This window comes from Trematomus bernacchii, unplaced genomic scaffold (genome assembly GCF_902827165.1).
Source record: "Trematomus bernacchii unplaced genomic scaffold, fTreBer1.1, whole genome shotgun sequence".
NCBI classification, from domain to species: domain Eukaryota; kingdom Metazoa; phylum Chordata; class Actinopteri; order Perciformes; family Nototheniidae; genus Trematomus; species Trematomus bernacchii.
The window spans coordinates 3657429-3679974 of NW_022987662.1; the positions used below are offsets into that span (position 1 = coordinate 3657429).

Here is a 22546-nt window from a genome sequence, read left to right on the forward strand (position 1 = left end):
TATTTGTGGAGTAACGCTAGCCGCTGCCATGTTAACTGACGCTCCTGCCGTCTAGTGGGTTGCCAGGTTTGCGCGCATGGCGCTATAATCACCCAATCACGTTTTTCGAAAAAACTAAACGTAATATCTCACTACAAAAACGCAAATATTAAATTTTAAACAGTCAAGTCCTTTCAAGTCATCTGTCTCAAGCTTAAGTCAAGTCTCAAGTCATGAATACCAAGTCAAAGTCAAGTCAAGTCTTTTATCAATGTTAGTCAAGCAAGTCTCAAGTCAAAAAATATGCGACTCGAGTCAAGTCATGTGACTCGAGTCCCCACCTCTGGGCATATCTAACTTTTAATACATAAAAGGGCAATACAAATGTTTGCGGTAAACAAATTAAGGTTAAGAAAACAAATAAAAACCAAAATATATACACACGGTACACACTGCATTTGTCTTTATCCAATAAGAGCAGTGAAAACCTGTACAAAATGTCCTCGTAAACAATCTAGATTAATTCAAGAATGATTTTTATGACTTTAATTTACGTATTATGTTAATGCCTTGCTTCTGAATTTCTAACACTTGCAAAATACACCCTGCCATAAATAGGATTTGCTTTCCAGTTCCTAAAAAAGATTGCCTCTCAAAGGATATAAATACGGTATCTCCCTCTGAATGAGTAAGATACAAATGATAGCTATTACACACAGACATTTTAGGCTTTGAATGAAAGATTGGGCACTTGTATAAGGCATGCCCAGGCTATATCTGCTGCACAACTATTTATATAATACATAATAATACATACTTGTTGTGTCTGCTTAATATCAGAACGCTTATTGACCATAATGATACCATTGTGTTTACAGATGTAACGACTTTAACAAATGATGCTAGAAAGCACCCATAATAAACGAAAGCTTAATAAATGTTTAAAATTAATTATATTGGAGGAAAAAACTGCTTTCTTGAGGGTATGCTTCAAGATAAGATAAGATGGTACTTTATTGATCCCAATTTGGTAAATGTTTGTGTTGCAGCAGCATAAAAAGACATTGTATAATACAAATTAAAGAAAGTAGAAAATATACGTGTTGAATTTACAAATGAACAATTACAAAATATAAAGCAAGTTATTATATATGCACAAGTATGTGAGGGATGGAATATTAAATATTAAACTGAATATATAAATCAGGGTATATGCAGGAATCCTGAAGTCAAATGTAAGACCTTTTAAGACCCGTTCCATACATTTTAAGACCTCATCGCCACTTTGAGTTTTAACCGGTTACCTTGGCGACACACTCTACCTCACATTTACTATATACAGTATTGATTGTCCTTCCTCCTTATCTTCCAACCATTTGGACGCAAACTTGCATTTCCCCATAACGATGTTGTTTAACAACCGGCGTAAACGGACCTTCGCGCGCTATCAAGCAGTGAGCGTGCAATGTCCTGTTCAGATGACGTCAAACCCAACGGGATGCCATAAATAAACTACACAGAATCACACTACACACCTACGCAATGATTACATTCAGGCAGACTGTAGAATACAACCTCTTTGGACAATTTATATACTTATTGAAAACAAGCTACAAAATGTAATACCTTGGAAAATGTCGTTTAATACTTTTTAATAGCCTTCATTTTCGCTAAATTGATTTATCAACTTTTAATACTTTTTAAGACCCCGCGGACACCCTGTAACTGTAAAGTTTACAGTGTGATTTGGAGCCCGTTGATAAGTCGATAACCGCTTAATGCTCTGAAGCAGATTCATTGTGTTAGTGTGCCGCAGACAAAAAGACGGACAAGTCTAATAAATCTGTTCCCCAGAGGATAGCTCCCTCTCTTTCAGCTCAGACACAATAGGTTTACAATGTGTTTTTCGGCTGGGTCTTGGTGTGAATGTACAATTTCTTGGAAAAAACAAGGTTTAGGAATACAGGGACAGTGGAAAGTCGAAGAGTAATAGCAAGGAATAGAAATAGCAAAGCACAGAATGTATTATACTAATTCCAGTGTTTCCCACAGATCTGAAATATACTTGTGGCGGTAGGGTTGGTTGCTAACCTTCTCTATTTTCCTCCATACCCAAATCTCTAAAAAAGGGGCTGCAACGGATCTGATAAAAACTGATCCAGATTTGAACACTTTACTGACGTCAGGAAAGTGGCGCTACGGCTATTGGGCCACCTATCAGGGGAATGTGGGGTTGGTCCACGGCCGGCCATTGCCGCTCGAAAGCGCTGGAGACGCTGTAGTACATATGCCAGGCCTGTAAGTGGCGCTGTAGTCTGCCACAAAAGCAGCTCATGAACTGTTCGCCCGAGCCTCGCAGCGGGGTTACTGCACGTGAGTGCGGAGCAAACAGGTAAAGGAGGGGCCGTTGTCCACTACTTAATCGATCGCGGATGGCGTCATGCTCACGGACGGATACAACATTTTTAAACCTAAATGGGTCGCGAAATATACTTTGGCGGGCGTCAATATACCTGGGCGGCCCAAGTAAAGTCTATGTGTGGGAAACCCTGAATTCTTTACACAAATAAAATGCACAATAACCAATGATTTGACCTCTTAAACTCACATAGTATATATATCTAAAATAATACTTGAGTACTGCCATTTTCTGCTACTTCATATATCTCCACTACATCTTAGAGGGAGATATTAGTAATTTTGTCTCCAGAACATCTATTTGATAACTTGAGTTTTGAGGACTGAGATAACATATAATATAAAAATTACTTATGGGTTAAAATAAACTTGACTGATTCCTTGGTGAAATTCACAAGCTCCTCTCGTACGAACTGCAACATTAAACTGAGAAACACATTAATGCATCAATAATTATAGCCAAGACATATCATTTGTATTATTCTGAATTGGGCCATTGTGCATAATGAGTACTTCTCCTTTTGGTACTTTAATTACACTTTGATGCCAATAATTCATCCACCACTGCATTTAAAATGATTGTTAAAGCCTCACTGGGTCCAGTATTAATGTGAGTCACACCTTCTGCACTGACTTGGGTTTTGATGCTGAAATGATTTTAGTTTTTTTATGTATTTACTTGTGCTCTTCTTTGTATTCTTTAAACAGAGATCACAATCTGGAGTGCTCTCCTGTAGGCAATTCAACCATCTGTGTCAATGGTTCTGTTATAAACTCAAAATCTTTCCCTGTGTTCCCTAAACAAAGGAAGCATATTCCTCGTACACCATGTGCTGGATGAGATAACACACCCAGTGACTGCAGGCTACCTTTGTGCTAATACTAATGGATGATCACAGCCGCCCCTGCTGAGATTAACCCGGGGGCCACTATAATCCCCTTCAAACATGAGAGATTAACATTGCACTGGTGGGTGTAGAGGTGGACAAAATCAATGACTCTGGACAACAATCACGATGTGAGGCAGTGCTACTGGCCCCATGCAAACATTGGTGGTTAGTAGTGGTGTTGGTGATACAATTATTCCCAGTGTTGCTGTAAACTGCAGTGAAAAAGGCCTTTTAATAAGCAAGTAATGCGCCTGAAAAACAAATCTTATCAAATATGTAGTTTTAAGGTCATTTCACTTTGTGGGAGAGATGACATTTCTCACTTAAAGGGCCCATGTCATGCTTTTCCGGTTATTACCCGTCCCCTTGTGTGTTATGAAGGTTATTATGCATGTAAACTGTCTGCAGAGTCACAAACCCTCAAAGTACACCCTGTAGCGAATAAAACTCTAACACAGAAAAGACCTGTCTATGCTGCCCCAGAACGCCTTGTTGGAGATTTCTCTTTTTCCATTGTTTGCTTCCTGGGTTCTGTGACGTGTGAACACCCAAATCAACAACAAATGACCGGATTGGCCCAAATGGACCAATCCGCGGAGCACCTCACACACCAGGATCCCTTGGCTAACTAACAGCAGCGAGCAGCAGCGAGCCTCGCAACGTCCCAACCAATCAGAGCACACTGGGCTCACAGGGAGGGGGGGGGGCAGGAGCTCCAACAAGCCGTTTAGGACAGAGAGTGAATACACATACTTTACAGAGATGCTGTATGAGAAACCAATGTGAGTTTGGAAAATTGCACAATTTAAATCTATTCTAGTAGACCTCAACAATGGAAATATAATCAGTAGAAATGGCCATGACATGGGACCTTTAATAAAGGATGGATCACTATGACATTCAGAGAAGAATTTTCAATCTGAACCAAAATGTGATACAAATACTGTAACCCTGCAATGTTCAAAAACACATTCTCGAAAATGTTACCCTGACACAGCGTTCACAGAAACCAGATGCTAATACAACACCAATCATAATCTCCTAAATTCTAGATATACATATGGCTAATCAAAGCAATTAAACAATTATTTTCTACAGAAGAGGGAAACAATCCAATGTGTTTCATAGAGAACAAAACGCTGTCTGAAATGGCATTAAGAGCTCTCTCACACAACCCCAAATGTTCGCTCCCACTGCACAGCATCCTTCTCAAATAATGTGTTATTTACACTCGTCACCATATCGAGGACATTTCAAACAGCAGCCACGGTGTCAATCAATAACCCAATTACACAAGCTAAAGGTCAGGGCAAGTGAATGCATTTCAAAAAGTGCAATTCACAAACCACACAACGCCAAACTTTTCTTTATATGCTTTTTTTTATTATGGCTTGCGGACAATGGACAGCTCATTATTGGAGCTTCACTTTCTGTTTATGCTGCAGACAAAACTGAAAACCGGGGGAAAATATATCTCAACATCACAAAGCTGTATTCTCTTGCTTTTCAAAAATCACCCCCCTAAGATAAGTTAAACAAAAAAATTGGCGAAAAGCAGCCATGCCCCTCGACGCCTTATCTGCCTCCAGCCAATGTCCTTAACTTTCCCCTGTAAATATTTAATAACCTCTTGAAAAATACTTCTCCAGCGCTGTTTGCCATCGTGCTGAACGTTTGTCTTTGGTGCAGAACATCTTCTTTAACACAAGGTTAAGTTTGCTATTACTGATTGTGTTAGCGCTTCTTTTATGTGAACAATCATGAACACTGCGACATGGACAGGACTTTTTCTTACTTATCTTCAAATGCAAACACACTCAGTTGGAATAGGACTTCTCAAAGATGACATTTCCATGAATTAATGCTTTGTCAAGTCAAAATGCTTGTTTTCTAAATGGAGATTGGCTAAGCTAACGCAGTATATGCTCCGACCGTCCACACTCACAACAACGGCCTATACAGACATAAATAAAGCAGCGACTGTATTCGCCATGACACAGGCAGTCTGTGGTTTGTACTTGTTTAACTTTTGTCTAGTTTCTGAACATATATGAGGAGCTGTGAGCTCTGAGTGCTAACAGCTAACGGCTGTGTTGTTTTTCTGGGGTTCTCTGAAGATCACGTCACGGCTCCGCCTACACTGCAATACTATAGATACTACCCCAGTTCCTAAACTGTAATGGAAATGCGCCATAAAGTGAGCCAGTCCTAACGAGGCCCAGCCATACCGAGCGGGGCCGAGCGAGGCCGTGTAGTGGAAACGCGCCATAACAAACAGTAGGTGTGGTCTGTCACCTTGGCCTATGGAGGGTTAGGGTTGTTGTTACCATTTGAATGAGTTTCTGCTGCAGTTTTTAGTGAAACTCATAAACAACATACCCATATGTTTATTGAAGATGCTGATAAAAAGTAAAAAAAAGGTAGAGTATTGTATAAAAGCTGCTGTTGCGATGTTACATCAGATGGCTGACTAGTTGCATCATTCTTTAGCCACATTAGACTTGTCAGCTTTCCGACCCCGGCCCATTAGTTTGAGCGGCTGTGCAGACGGGAACCAGCTGCTCACCTTCTGTCAGAGTCATGAAACTGCTGAGAAACATCTCAATGAACGGTGATTTGATCCCAGATTGACAGAATGGGACTGAGCACAGACAGCTTTCCTTTATCTATTTCTAAAATTGAGCTTTTTGTCATTGTCGTGGAAGTTACATCTAATTCAAAAGGAAGAATTATATAAAACAGGTGACTAAAAGCACCAGCGCAGCGAAAGGACCTGTCCATGCAATCAGTTTCCTTCTTGACAGAACATTTGCACATTGTCCTGGCTGATTCTATTCCTGCTTGTTGAACAGCAATCATTTCAAAAGCACCTGACAAAACAAATCCCAGGCCCGGTTAAAGTGTCTACCTAATCCATGACTGGGATGTGGATGATGTTGTCGCAATTTCCTCGTCCGGATCGACAAATGCCACATACATCCTTACGCCCAGAGGACCACAGTGCTTTCAACACCTTTTTCCGACACTGTTGTTCATCACACTCACTGACAGGAGAAAAATAAATCAATAGCTGTCTGGCTCTCAATCCAACATCATTTTCTGCTCTGAATTGTGTATAACTTCAAAAACAAGCTCCTACAAATATTCTCCAAAGCATCTCTGTGCACTTAAAACTAAAGCAATGATTTTTCGATGTTATTAAGTTATCTTCCAGCAGAACAGAAATCAACTGTGGGAATAAGAAACTAAAACTAATTAACATCCCCTCTTCTCTACATACCAACATCTGTTTTATAAAGAAGCAAAATCCACATTAGACAAGAAAGTATGTGAAAAACAGGCTGGGAATGATTATGTTGTACATAAAGTAAAACAGATTGGCAAGCACCTGCTAAAGTAAGACATTTATGTTACCATATTGATCAAGACAGTGACGCATTAACCAGCCATAGAGAGTTTGGTTTTTGGAGATGCAGCTGATCTCTGCTCGTGTTGCGGTGGAGAGGAAGGGCAGCTGTGTAAACTTGCCTCCTCCAAATTTAATTTCCAGCTCTCCGGAGATCTGCTGCCACCCGGCTGCATACACTGTATGATAATTACTAAACAAATCACAGGAGGAGAGAACAAACTCAAAACAACAACAAGAAGGAGAAACACACATAGACTACATAATTGTTTTTATGTGGCTTTAAAATGGAGAGTTACCATACGAGTTAACGGGAACTTGATATGCTTTTTGGGGTTTTCCCTCTCCTGTAGTGTGCAATATCGTTTTTTGTGCATGTAAATAATCTGCAGAGGCTAGCGCTCCAACACATTGTACGTGATAGGCTAAGTGGCGTCTCTTAGAGGTTGAACAATCACAACAGAGCCAGCCAGCTAACCAATCAGAGCAGACTGGGCTCTGGTCTCAGACAGAGGGTGAAAAGAGGTGTTGCAGCACAGGCAGTATGAGAAATATAAAGAGCTTTTTGAACATTAAAGCATGTAAACATTTCACAGTAGAGACACAAAATGTACATGAAAAAGATCATGATTTAGGCCCTTTTAACACAAACCGGCTCATCAATGGGTTAAAAGGAATTCAATGAAATACGGTATCGAGCTATGCTGAGCCCAAAAACGATCCATATGGTACTCCTTAAAAGAAAATCTTCACCATGTCATAACATCTGCTTATTCTCTCGGATGGCAATTAGCTACATTCAATACAGACTCAATCCATTTTTAAATCACATCAGTTAAAAAAGGCAGAAAATCCCTGCATTGCTGAAATGCCTGATTTAACAGGACTCAGTGGGCTTTGGCCAGGGAACAATAAGCTGGCCGAGCAGCAGTTGTTGGACATGTCTGATTATATGCCTTTGACCGAATAGGTGTTCAACATGTCCACGGTCAAAACAAACAAGCTGCAGGTGTCCACACACACACAATGTTGACACCTATTATCCATGTTAGCGAGAGCTGTCCAGTTCTTTGACTTGCAAATTGTCTGGAGTCAGTCCAGCCAAAAACATTTTGCATTTTTGTTGCAATTTTTAAATACCCCCTCTCTGCTTGAAGGCATGCCAATGGATACAAATTAGACTCTGGTGTACAAAATGAATGCATTAAATATTCAAAATGGTTTTCCATCAGCAACAAACTTAAATACAAGTCTGGAAAAGAGTTATTAACTGTTACATATATTAAGAGTGCAGTCATGTTCAATCGGGCATGTTTACAGGATTAGGACTCCTTTTTCATGAGATTCGGTGAAAGGATATCGCATTGGCCAAGGACAAACCTATTACATTTTGGAGGAAAGTTGTATCCCAGGGTGGACACACAAATTATCTTTCACTTTTGTAAACATCGCAAGGCATGGCACTTGCCCTGCAGTGACACAATTCCTCTGGGAAGCCAAAACAACAAGTCGAAAACAGCTATCAACAAGTTTTTCTTAAGAGCTCAGAGCAATGTAAAATACACTTTTTTCTGTTGCATCCATGTTGTTTCTACTTTCAAACGTAAAGCTCTTGGACACACCAAAGTCTGACAATGGGATCATCTAAACTAAAGAGCACATGAATGTATCATTAGGCTCTCCAAGCAGCAGTCTAGTTATTAGTTTAAGTTTAAAACATGATCTCGTCATGGCTTCAATTGTTATATTTGAACACCAATCTATTTAAGGAATGACTTAACATTAGGGCTGTGCAATTAATCGTATTTTAATCTCGATTACGATTTTGGCTTGCAACGATTACGAAAACAATGTAATCTAAATAAAACGATTATTATTTTTATTAAAAAAAAAAAAAAAAATGTAATTTTTTATTTTTTTTTCAGTTGAATTATACTTAAAGTTCAGGGTAATCAACTGTTAAAAACATACTGTTCACATTTGTTTTTTCAATATATGGATGTTTTCAAAGTAAATGGATAATCGTTTTTAATAATCGTGATATCAATTATTGACCAAAATAATCGTGATTATGATTTTTGCCATAATCGCACAGCCCTACTTATATTACCTAAAATGTTAAAGATGCAAATCAAGCAATGAAATTTGAGGGCAGAATTTCACTTCAGATTGAGATGTAGAAGCTTTACATGAACAGTTGATACAGCAAGACTAATATTCAAGAGCTGAGAATAATATGCACAAATATTCTCAGCAGGAACTACGTATAGCTATCACTGATTTTTCGACATCATAAAAAAAAGAAACCTTTAGATACCGCTCCTATTCCTGCTTTAGTGCTACGAGCGATAGGATATTTTATATTTTACACAGTGGAATATGGGGCTTTGAGTCCGTCACATGAGAAGAAATAAGGAATAGTATTAACGTCGGAGATATCAGTGACTTTCTGCTGTTCTAACAACCAATTGGTATTCTTACCCAAGCTGTTTCCGTTGTAACACACTCACTGCCATGTGTCCGTTTGACTGTGCAGCCTCCTATAGAGAGCCCTGCGTTTGTGTGAATTCATGTAGGAGTGTGGTTTCCCTTACAATAACAGGGGGCGAGACAGAGTGACAAACGGCCGGTGGTAGTGACAAGCTGTCCTAATCCTATGTAGTAGCTTCTGGAGAGAAACGCTGTGGCAACGAGGCGAAGGCTTTGAATAAAAGACAAATCGTCATACATAGATGGAGGCTTACCCCGCACGGCTGGAAGATAAGCCCGTCGACTTCATGGCTGACCTGGGACGTGAAGCTGCCTTCAAGAAGCTGAAAAATAGAAAGAAGGGGAACACAGTTTCAGTCAAGAAAACCAATAAATGCCAAGAAGGGCACACATGAAATGACATTGATTTATGATGTCAATTACAGCTAGAGGCTTTCAACAATACCTAACCGGCTAAAAGTAAGTGAAGTTCAACATAGACTCGAGAATTCCTTCAGAGATTTAAGCCCAAGTCTGTACTCTGTTTCCATCCATCTAGCCTGAAACTAAGCACTGATGTTTTTGATTGATAATGCATGACTGAGAGATCAATATCTGTAACTTGACAGCCCAGATTCAGGACAGGAATAGCAACAAATCATTAAGATCCTGAGGAGTGGAAAGAGTGGATTTCATCTCTCTCAGCACAGCTTCTGGAGAGAGAAGAAACCTACGGCATCGAATTAGACGAGATATTCCCAGGAGATGTGGCAGAGCTACTGTACAACAAAAGCACATTTTCTACATCGTGGAGCACATCAACAGCCATGGCAACTACAGGGAGGAATATTAGAGGCTCAATGAGGCTGAATTTGAACATTAGCATATGGAAACACATGAAGAGATCTCCCCGAATTGGGATGTTTTCCTTTTCGACCTCTTCTCTGTCTCCTCCCCTGAAACTTAGGGGAATTCATTTTTTAAGCAACTACATGAACATTTGTATTTTTCTGCAGTTATCTTGAAGTAATAACTTTTTTCCACCTCAACAAAGCACAGGAAAAAGACCCAGATACCAACAACATACCGTTTGTTGTGGCCTGATGGCAGCAATGACATTTTACGAAAACACAGAACAATTTAAGAACAACATTGGGAACATTTTGTGTTACAAACTTCATTTCCGGCAGGGGTTTGAAAGTCTGACACGGTTTGTTGCTTATTTCGGGATGCAGGAAGTACAAAGCATGACATGCACTTAGGCTATATTTTTGATGTATTAGAACAATTAAACATATGCAGAATCTGCTTTAACCCTTCCTATTTGCAGTAAACCCAGGGGTGAAGAGACGACTTCTACTGGATTACTTTGAAACTGAAGAAAACCTCAAATGTGAGTATTATCAGGCGACTTTTGGCAAGATATAAGGAGCTTATTGTGATTCATAAGCAGAGATGATAAGTGTTCATTTGCGTTCAGTAGAGATAGATATATCACCTAGAAGTAGAAGTGTACACTGCTTCTAAAAAAATATGTCTGTGTTTAGATTTGACTAAGTGACAACTCAGAAAAGAAGTCTCTAACTGACCTTTAATAAAAATGTGGGAAATAAGGCTGAATAAAAAAAAGAAATTAGCCTCTATCTGTGATGGAGTTTGAGAAGAAAACTTGTATAATGTCAAAAATGATGTGCAGTCAAGTATAAATAGTGAGACTGAGGCTTTTAGGTGCTTAGACGAGGTGAGTATTTGAAGGTTGGCAGAGTGCTTCATCTGCAGTGATATTTCAAAACGCGAGACACTGAAAAGCAAGACCTTCGAATCAATGTTTTATAAGTGAACTGAAGACATGGGATGAAACTGAACCTGCACTGAAAATTCAACCATGTCCTTTTCACAAGAATAAACGATGAAAAATGTTTTTATGTGATGTTGTGCCCTCCGTGATGGATGACAAGTCTGAACAGAATTTATTTCCATACTGGTATGAAGGGAAACTCACTGTTGCTGCTTGGAGGGTCGGAAATCAATCTAAATGAACATGAACAGAGATTGCAGAACCACTGTTGACCTGTCCGTGAAAGTTTGACATGAATATGGATTTAATTGCAATCCTTTAGGTTAAAACTCTCTTCGTGATCTTTGCTATTCTGTATGTGCATGCAGACGGTAAATATATTTAGGCGGGCAGGAAATGGCCTTGGTCAATAAAACAGAAAGCGTTTGCATTAGTGCTCTGCAGCGGATATCAGGTATCATATCTAAGCCATCAAGACGAACTTAAGCAGAGAGCAATGCATTTGAGCTTACAGCGAGATATTGAAAAGTAGAATAACATTGCGCTTGAGTATCCTTTTAAAACAGATTTGTCTCCTGTCTGAATTATAGAAGACGATAAAATGGAATGATTAAGGTAGAATTAAAAATGCCTGCTTCTCTGTCCAGCTCTGACTTTTCAATTAGCGGGCATGGACAATGTGAGTGCCTGTTGACTGGGAGATAGCAAAGTGTTCGGCAGATATGGAGAGCGTCAACAATCGTCAGAGCCAAGAAGCATTCACTACGCAGGAGATGACAGATTGTCATCGTCGGACCCGGTGCTGCTCGGGGACAAACCGAATTATAACCTCAATGACAAAAAAAAAGTAAGCGGGTTATATAACATAATTACATTTGTACATCATGCAAGGCTGGTAAACCGTTTTATACGTAGCGGCACTGCAGGCTCTCCTGTGAAAGATGCGTTTGACGTGCATTTTGTGACGCTGCACAGTGGATAACCACGTATGATGAAACATTTAGTCTTCCTTAAAACATCTCTTTAAAGTGACACTACACATTCAGATTATATTTGCAGCCAAGTATTTTGATATACTTTATTATATTATTATATATTTATTATTTATATTATAAATATATATATATATTTATTATTATTATATTATTATATATATTATTATATTATTATATATATTATTATATTATTATTATATTTATTTATTATTATTATTATTATTATAGTATTTTGATATACCAAGTATTTCCATATTTTGAGACGAATGAAGATCCATTCTGCGCATCCTTAAGTTACAACAAACCTTCTGAGGTCATTGTATAGTCATTTACATTTTTTTTAAAATCGTACATTGTTCAAATCAATGTTCACTAGTTTTCCGTCTTCTAACAAGCATTTTTTGGGGCATTGCTACGTGTTTTACGCCCATTAATTAACTGTCAATTAATAACTGTGAATCTGAGTGAAAGTGGCTGCAGGAGTAAAGCCGTGGAAAATAAGGTGGAAGTATTGGACTAATGTTTTTCTCATGTATTTATTTGAGGAGTGTAACAGTCTTATTGCTCCATACTTATCTGACACATTTGTTTTGTCTTTTCAAAGTTGCATAAGGTTGAGTGACAAATAAGTCACACGCTTGATTTATTTACAAGTCTGCTGCCGTGTTAACTCACATTTGTTCTTAATGGCTTTCACTGGCTTCCTGTGTGTCAAAGAATAGATTTCAAAATATTGTTGCTGGTTAATAAAGCTTTGAATGGTTTAGGCCCAAAATACATGTCTGACCTCCTGCTAAATTATGAACCACCCAGAACTCTCAGGTCTTCAGGGACTGGTCTGCTTTCTGTCCCCAGAGTCAGAACTAAACATGGTAAAGCAGCGTTCAGTTATTATTATGCTCCAAATATCTGGAACAAACTCCCAGAAACCTGCAGGTCCGCTGCAACTCTGGCTACTTTTAAATCCAGGCTGAAGACTTTTCTTTTTGCCGCTGCTTTTAATTAAACTATTCATATCTTAAACTGCACTGTAACTTTTATCCATGTATTTTTTCTTTTAATGTTTCTTTTATTATCTTTTATTTTTAATGACTGATTTTAAATGCCATTTTCTTAATGTCTCCCATTTTTGTAAAGCACTTTGAATTGCCTTGTGTTGAAAGGTGCTATATAAATAAACTTGCCTTGCCTTGCCTTGCCTTACTGTATGCTTAAAACGAGCATCCAAATAAAAACCGGTGGATGGAAAGACACAGAAATGTAATTGTGTTTAAAATGTGTTTTTCTAGTTTCTCAAACAGAACCTGTACACTGTGTTCTCACTTTGGCTCGCTTTAGCAGATTTAACCTCTAATGGGTTTGCTTGAAACCCTTGCAAATCCTGTCTCTCCAGCTGCAGCGTTGGTTTGAATAGATAGAAAGATCCTGCGTCTGTTATATTTATACCTCTGGATGTTTCCACCTTTCCACACAACGCTTTGATGCAAAACATCGCTACGTCTCTACAGATGCGTTTCGGGGAAGTAAATGAAGTCATCAGCACTTCTCGTCGTCGCACATTTATCTACAGCCACAGAAAAACGGTTTGGTCTCGGCGTTATCTGCAAAGAAAGCAGAGCAACACCAGTGCTCTCCACAATGATGAATGAGTCACAAGCAGATCACACAAAGCTTGACAATCACGCTGACATGGAGAAGGCAGATAGCCAGACTAAAGAGAACTGGTGCTTTTATGAGGGAACGGCGTGTAGGCGGCGAATCTGGGAGTTCCATTTCAGTTCTCTTGCCATCTTAACACACCCACCCACCATCTTCGCCGAGCACACTGAACCTTGGAGGGAGAAATGAGCCGAGAGAAGACTTCCACTCACTACAGTAGGGGAAGTTCCTACAAAGCAGAGAGGGGGGGCAGCGACCCTGCTTTCATGGTAAACCTTTTTCCAGGAACAAACACCAAGTTGTGCCCGGTACAGTAGGGCTGTGTGGGCGGAGGAGAACAGCAAAGCTCCATTAAGAGATCAGGCTTTTGTGTTGCAGACTCCCAGGCAGAGAGGGGCCAACGGAAGAGCTCGGGGAGAGAAATCAACCCCTAACATGGCTAAGAAAGGTCCCTCGAGAGAGAGACAGGATGTCAGGGTGATGGAAGTGAGACCATTTTCCTCTCCAGTGGTTTTATGTTTGAGCTTGCTTCACAACAGGACACAATGATGAATGATAGCTGCCTTGGTGTAGCCAGATGGCATCGAGAAGACATGAAGTATGGCAATTGTCTCTACTGATCGACAACAAATCGCTATTTATATTAGCCAATTAAACAGAATTACTAAAAACAAAATTATGTGCTATTAATCTTTATTGACATTTAATCCTTATCTTAATTCATAATAGATCAGAAACAGTCAAACAAAGTTATGTCACATTCAACTGAAGGAATCAACGTTCACAGTGGTTGCAAAATGCCTCTTTTTATGTGATTAATAAATATTAAAAAAGGCACATTTCATTCAAAGGAAACCTGAAAGAGGCCGTATTATGCTCATTAACCAGGTTCAGGTTAAACAAAAACAATGTTATAGGAAAAGAAAACTGGATTAAAATGTCTTGCTTTGTGTGACAGACTAGATATTCAGTGATAAAAAAAAGATTGAAGCTGATTGGTAACAGTTGTCATTTTGGTCACCTGATTGTTTCAGCTCCATTCAGATCACAAACACTGAACTAGACAGTGAATGCATCCCAGAGAAACAGATGAGCCACATCTGTGTGCCGAGAAACCAGAAACAGCTCGATCTATTACAGTCTTGATCCGTTTCCATTATTTTGTGAAGCTATTTGAGTAATTTCTCAAAAAGAGTAAATATAGGCTTCTATACATACGTGGCAAAACAAGGCTAATTCACTTAGCAATATTAACTTAAAAGGGGAAACACTGACAAACGTTTTTTAGGCCTACCAGCATTGCTTGGAGGTGTGTGTATGCCCAGAGGTGTATGCGTTTAAAAGTTAGTCTTATATTTAACATTTAAATTATTCCACTGGATTTCTGTTCTAAGAGATTGACATGAAAAGTGGGATGGTGTTGTCTTTTTATGTTTTTCTGCAACAAAGCATCCCAGGTGGGCAAATTACTGTGACCTTGACTTTGAATGTCCATTTCATTGTGTGATTTTGAAAACACATTGTATGGGCTGGACTATGACTGGAATACAAAATAAGCAGAGATGAGAAGACTGCTGAAAAGGTTTCTACTATTTTTTTACTGTAGGTGATGTCCAGAGGGGAGTAAAACCAAGGTCAGAGCAAACCAGGAGGCAGGAAAGGTTTTACCGTAGAATACAAACTACCTCTCCATTCAGTAATGTATAATAAACCAAATGAATGAATGTCAGCACTATAGAAGGTGTCAAATACAGCAATGTGCAAAAGTATCTCACTGAGAGTGAAACAACTTTTCTGTAAACTAACTCATAATGTTTTCAACAAAAGTCAGCCTAAAAATGATTTTACAAGAGACAAACATGATCAATACAAATGTTTTTCTAACAGTGGTTTATTGCTTAAAAGATGAATAAAGAACTGAGAGGTTGACCTGCAGTAAAGCTTTCTAGAAGTATTGATCAATACAAGTCAGATAAAAATATTTATAGATGATCAATATGTGTATGCAAGCAGCACAGTGCCGCATGTTCTCATTAACAAAGCAATGACGTGGCTCTTTTTCTGTGTAATATCTTTTCCTCAGCACACCTGAATTGATATGATGGATTTTCCATTCCTAAAGCCTTTGTGTTTTGTCTCCGCTCAGAGCCTAGGTTTAGGTGTGGGGGCTGAATCAAAGGCGGAGAGGATGGATTGATATTCCAGTCAGACCACAGGGCTGGAGGCTCCTTTCAAGTCTAGTGTGAACAGCTCTCTGAAGCCGCTGTGCAGTTCCTTATTAGACAGAAAGCCCGCAGAGTGCATGGGCAGGGCGGATAAACCACTCCAGTCAAACAAGGCTTCACAGAGAAGTTTAATATCGTCTGGCATCTCCTTTCTTGATTGATACGAGCGGTTCCATAAGAAAATGTGCGCATTCATTTGGGAAAGTCGATTAAGACATTCACTTTTAAGTGATTTAACCAAGGGTTAAAAGGTAGAACAGGCAAGGATGATGAGACATTTTAGGGCACAGCATGGTTGAATAGTGGTGTTAAAAAATAATAATCTGCAGCAACTTGGACAAGTGTCTTGATACGTGACGATTACCTAACATCCCCTACTGTGAAATTAGAAAAAGGTTAGCAGCAAGTTATGCAGGGTAATAAATAACCAAAAAGACATGTTTGGTATTCATAGCCGGAGTTTAGTGCCAGGGACACAGCAGGAGCCGACAGTAAATGTCATTTTTTTAATTGCATAATAAAACTTCAGTGTCAGCATAATGTATTTCTCTATAAAGTTGTGTATTAGTTGTAAGAAAGAAATATAGAACGAACCCACACAAAAAGGGACTATTTTACTTTCAAGTATTTTTAAGCTAAAACTCAATTAGAATTAATTTTCTTGAAGAATTGATTAATTTTCAGCTTGAAAATATGTATTTTGGTATTTATTTAGATTAACAGAGACAATGCTTGCACTTTGTAGAAAGTGATTTGTATACTTTTGTGAACGGGGCTTTAATGTGTTTACCATCAGGTCGATGCTACAAAGTAAAAGCCTAATGCATCTTGTGTTCTTTGAAGGTTACTAGAAGCTACGTGAAATCGGCAATAAAATAGGTAATGCCAAACCAAAAAAACATGCAAGATTATTTTATCATGTTGCAGAGATGGGACTCTACCAGTGTCAGTTAGCCACCTTACCGGACTTTCTCTGGGTAAGAAAAGATAAACAGACAGGCACAAACACACAGCCAACACACTCAGTCACATCCACACAGTCACCAAGACAGAGAGTCACACAGACAGCAGACAGAGAGTCAGTCTGAAGAGGTGGAGCTCTTCATTGAGCTCCAGCAGCATTAGGCTGTCTGGGATACAGTAGAAGAAGAGAGAAGAGACACTGCCCTGAGCCAGAGAGTGCAGTATGCAGTACATATTGAGTCAAAACTGTAACTGTAATGTCAAACTGCATTGTATGACAATATTGTAACAGCCGGCGTATATATGAGAAAAAGTATGTATATTTACATCGACCAGTAAATGGGACGCCAGCTCTATCAACTCAGCTATGCGGCGGACAATATATGACAATATTTTAACAGTCGTACTGTATATACGAGAAAGAGATGTTCAAGCTAATCTCTGGTCAAAAAAACGTCAAAAACAAACTGTGGCTGCAGCTCTGCTACTGTTCACCCCCTGATAAAGTGAACATGATATCAGGTATTTTCTATTATAGAAGTGATTATTTATAAGTAGATGAGTTAACAAAAAACTTAAATATACACACAAACATATATTGTTGTATTTGTCCACTTTCTGAATGGAAGGCAGTTAGCTTAGTTTGTCAAGTTCCAGTTTTGAGTGAAAAACAATTTTCACAGCACGAGGTGTTAAACTTTGTCAAGGGACTGAAAGATTTAACGGCTGGTGGCAAACGCTTTGGAGCTAGTAAAAAAAGCCATGAAAAACACATTTGTCGGAGACGCAGTGTGATGTTTTCCTGTCCGTAGGGCGCTACAGAAGTCTCCTGGTGATGTAACCACTCAGACTTCAGTCAGCCAACTTCCGCCAGGGGAGCTGACCACTTTCAGCTTTAGGCTCAGACGTGTCCAAAACTGCTTTAATTTGAAAATATGAAAATTACAGCGGGGACTAAAGTAATTATCATTCATTTAACCGTAGCAAAACTCGACTGTTTAAATACATCACTACAAGTAAAAGTGGTGCATTTAAAATGTTACTCAAGTATATGTAAGTATTATTTAATGCTAAACAATTACCCCAGAGTCTGCTCTACTCGTATTTATTGGATTATTGGATAATTATTGCTAATGCATACATGTTTAATTAGCAATTACTCGATACGACCAAATGTTGGAAAGTACAGCTATACTATAAGTCTTAGGAGCCTAATACAGTTTTATCAGAGAAATGCAAATGGATTAGTGGTTGTGGTGTTTTATGTTTCCGAACACTTTTATTAACATGATGGGTATTAAATGAAGAAGAAAAATCTATCAAATAATTATCCGTAACCCCTTTTCGATACTGGTATGTATTGTGGTATTGTGATTTGAATTCAATTGATTACCAGTCCTAAATTAAAGTACCCTTTAATTCGTACTTGGGTAAATGTACTTATTCCACCACTCAAAAATACTCACAATAGCTAGACCATTGTTGTAGTGTATATGTTTTCTTAGCGAGTAGAAATTCAGTTTGAATAAGCACAAAAAGAGAGGCTATTAAAAATGAAGTATGTTATAAAAATGACTTATTGTTGACAGGACTGGAGAGCAAGTATGTCATGACATTACCACGGGTCATTAGAAAAGGCAGGCAGCAGACTGAAGGCAGAGTAGGAGGACAGACGTTGAATAAACAACAAATGTCCCAAAAGAAATCTAAAGAAAAGCACCTGTTGACCCGACCCAGAGGAAGTGTTCCTTGAATGCATCGGCTCTGAGCCTCGAAGGCACAGCGAAAGCAGACGAGCAGAACAAATAAAATGAGTCGCTACACCCGAGGCAGCGGCATATTCACCCGCTCGCTCTCAAGTGAATCCAACCTCTGCTGTATGGATGTGCGGTGCATCATCAGATGTTGCGTAATGTCTTGGAGGCTTTGAAGAAAGAAACTCAAATATTTCAAAGCAACTGAGGTACACAAACATTAGTCATCGAGCCCATGTGGGGTGTTCTTCCAAGCATCAGCAGCCCTTATACAACAGTCAACATGTCTCCCTCTGTGAGTGGGTGCAGCAGCAGAGAGAGAGAGAGAGAGAGAGGGAGGGAGAGGAAGAGGATGAAGGTGATGAAGAGCAGTGTGTTTGTGAAAAAAATTGAGGATGGGTGTATTACAATTAATTCATTATTACAATGTATTTAAAGAGGCGAGATTATGCTTTTTGGAGTTTTCCCTTTCCTATAGTGTGTTAGTAAGTCCTGCTACGGACAATCTTGCACTAATGTACATTCCCAAAGATATTGAAGTGACTGTTATTTTGTATATATTGATTGTTGTGTTTTTATCTTAATGTGTGCATATGTATAAATGTGTCTGTTCATTGTGTATATATATAGGATATGCATAATTTATACATATTTTTATTTTTGTATTCAGGATTGTGGGAAATGGTATTTCGATCTCTTGATTGACAATGAAGTTGACTTTGACTAAATGGTCTGCAAAGGATAACATCCAAAAAGTTTTTCTCCCACACACTCTCCCCTCTGTCTAAAACGCCTCCATTGGTCTCCTTTGTTTACTTCCGCAACATAGAGACATCACTATGGCCCTTTCTCATGTCTTCAAATGTTCCTCCTCGACTCCCCTCCTCGACTCCTATCCTCGAGACTTAGTCCCGCCCACAGGAGATGCGAGCGGAGGAGCCGAGGAGGGGAACCGAGGAGAGAGGAGGGGAAGCAGCAGGCGGTTAGAGAAATGAGAACTCCTCTCCTCTGAGCGGTCATTTTAAAGAGACGTCCATTAATGATGAGAGGAGGCACAGCAGCCCTCTGTCTGATGGACAGATGTGTTCATGACGACTTATATATTTACTTTTAATTCATTCACAGTGCGGTAAAATGAGACAATAACAGGCTACAGATGCGGACGCGCGCGTGCGCGTGCGCGTGCGCACGCAAGGACGCGTCCTCGGTGGAATTCCAAGTATGCTGGAGATTGGAACAGTCCTTCGGCGGCACTCGATGACGTAGCATCCTTGAAATATTGGCTTGGAAGCCAATATCCTCGCGATTGAGAAACGGCCAGTATGAGAAAAATAAAGCAATTTTTGAACATGTCATAGTAGAGGCCCAAAATACAAAAATGACCCTGATAATGAAAATAATAAGGCCTCTTTAATAAGTGTTGATCTAGCTAAGTTATAATTTTCTAGCAAAAGGATTAGAACGATAGTGTAAAGGGACAGAAAGACACTTTTTAACTTGTGTTTGAGGTGCAAACTAACTCGGATGTTGAGGTCAGATTCAGCTCAATAGCAGCGTTTGGGTTTGTTGTAGTACAGACATAAAGGAGGTAGAGTTGAAAAAGCAAGACCCCGTGTTTCCATCTTCTCCAACAGCTGCAGACTGGAGAGCTGACAGAGGTGTGTGAGGTCAGTGAGCAGCAAGGAAACCTGCAGACCGATAGCACACAGCTAATGAGGCATGTTGTAGGGGAGAAGTTACAGTTTGTATCTGGTTCGCCACTACAAACCTGCAAAAAGACAAGACTCTGAGGTTCAGATGCAATAACAAGAGAAGGAATATAAGAGGCATTAATACATATTCGACTGAGCTGACTGGAAAGAAAGGCGAGTCAGGAAAAGGAGAAAGCGCCTCATCATTACAGTTATGTGATCGGCTGCAGACAGGCACTCAATACACTGTCTAGGATCAACACTTAGACCTGCTACAGCTGCAGTTGTTTCCCTCTGACATGACTTGAGAACTGAGCTGCAGTGCAAACTGAGATTTGCTCTATAAATGTTTACAATCCATCTAGGTGACCTTTCAAATAGCAATATATAGCTAACACCTTACCTAGTGACTTATGGCGCGTTTCCACTACAGCCCGCAGCCCGGTTTAAGAGGGCTGTGACGTCAGCGGCCCGTCTTTGGTTGCGTTTCCACTTGGCCTAGTACCGGCCGGCGGGTCCTAATTCACAGTTTTTCTGGCCTCATAAAATCGTGGGTCCAGGGCCAGAGACAACGAGGCTGAGTCGGGCTGAGTATGCTAAACTAGAGAGAGCGTCGCTAGCAAGGGGGCAACAACTACAACAAGATGGACATATTTGACCGTGATTTAATTGTAATACACGTTTCAAAATGATGCCGAAGTAACAACATACTGATACCGGTTAGTAAAAACCATGAATTAATGCTTTGTCAAGTCTGCAGACAGACGGCAGGCGAAAAACCTTTTAAAATGCGTGTTTTCTAGATGGAGATTGGCTAAGCTAACGCAGTATATGCTCCGACCGTCCACACTCACAACAACGGCCTATACAGACATAAATAAAGCAGCGACTGTATTCGCCATGACACAGACAGTCTGTGGTTTGTACTTGTTTAACTTTTGTCTAGTTTCTGAACATATATGAGGAGCTGTGAGCTCTGAGTGCTAACAGCTAACGGCTGTGTTGTTTTTCTGGGGTCCTCTGAAGATCACGTCACGGCTCCGCCTACACTGCGTTACTATAGATACTGCCCCAGTTCCTAAACTGTAATGGAAATGCGCCATAAAGTGAGCCAGTCCTAACGAGGCCCAGCCATACCGAGCGGGGCCGAGCGAGGCCGTGTAGTGGAAACGCGCCAATAAACATAGGATACCTGGCTTTGCAGAGATATGACATTTAATTTAAAAATAAATGTGTTTTGTTTGTCTTTGGAAAGATATTTGCTTTTTTAAATCCGTGTATATACAGAAGATAACTCATGTGAAGATGTACTGATTAAATTCTCTGCAACAATTTCAACAACTACTATTAATATAGTTAGGATAAGCCTGGGATCTTGATGCAGATGATGTCACTTAATACGCTTCAGCCTAACCACAAGCATGGCATGTGATTGGGGTATCAGGGAGCACGCAATCAGAAAATTGAAATCAGAAAATGTCAGGGGAGTGTGGAAAGGATTAGCAAATAGTCGAGAAATATAGTCTCCCATTCACCTTGTCAAATATTTAAAAAGTCATCGCAGACAATATCAGATTTTCATTACCACTCAAAGTAACAGATATTTCAAGAGGATTAGTTAAAGGGGCCTTGTAATGCTCATTTTTAGGTTTCATACTTGTATTGTGTTTCTCTACTGCAGTGGTCACCAACCTTTTTAAGCCCAAAATCACCGACCTCGGCCTAGGTGAAAGGCGAGATCTACCTATTGCAGAATTGAGTGAAAAAGACGGCCCAGACAGTGCTTCCAATTTGAGGCCTTTTATATAGGCTGCATCTGAATGACTGTTACAATGAAGGCTCGATAATCAGCTCACGGCATATAGGCAGGGGTAAAGTGCTCTTTTCCTCACCTCCTCCGGGGGGTCCGGGGGGATGGTCCCCCAGGAATATATTTGTTTAAATATTGAAGTTAAAAGCATCAATCTGGTGCACTTTGAGAGCAACATGAAGAGATCTATGGATACCTCTCTCAGCACCCATATGAAACAGAACTGTAAACAGATTTTCTTTTTCTTTATGGATATTTTACAAATCACTCCCCTTTTAAACTGTGTTCTTGTTTTACTGCCATATAGTATTTCATACCTGTTTTTCATTTTTTCTCTTATTGTTTGTATAACTATAATGATCATATGAAGGTGTGCCGCGGAAATAATCTTTTGAATAATTTGTGACAAAACCGTTTGAGACCCACTGAGATAACTTAGACTAAAGTGAACTATATCTAAACACTCAGAGAGTCCTTTAGCTCACCTGA

The 22546-nt window shown here is 39.6% G+C and overlaps 1 protein-coding gene across 1 annotated transcript in view; it reads right to left on the bottom strand.

Moving 5' to 3' along the window:
- rngtt (RNA guanylyltransferase and 5'-phosphatase) overlaps nt 1-22546 on the bottom strand; it is a 106624-nt gene that overhangs the window by 26233 nt on the left and 57845 nt on the right. Inside the window, exon 12 of the mRNA XM_034135644.1 lies at nt 9438-9506. Within this exon, the coding sequence (XP_033991535.1) occupies nt 9438-9506 (69 nt within the window). The remainder of the gene's footprint in view (nt 1-9437; nt 9507-22546) is intronic.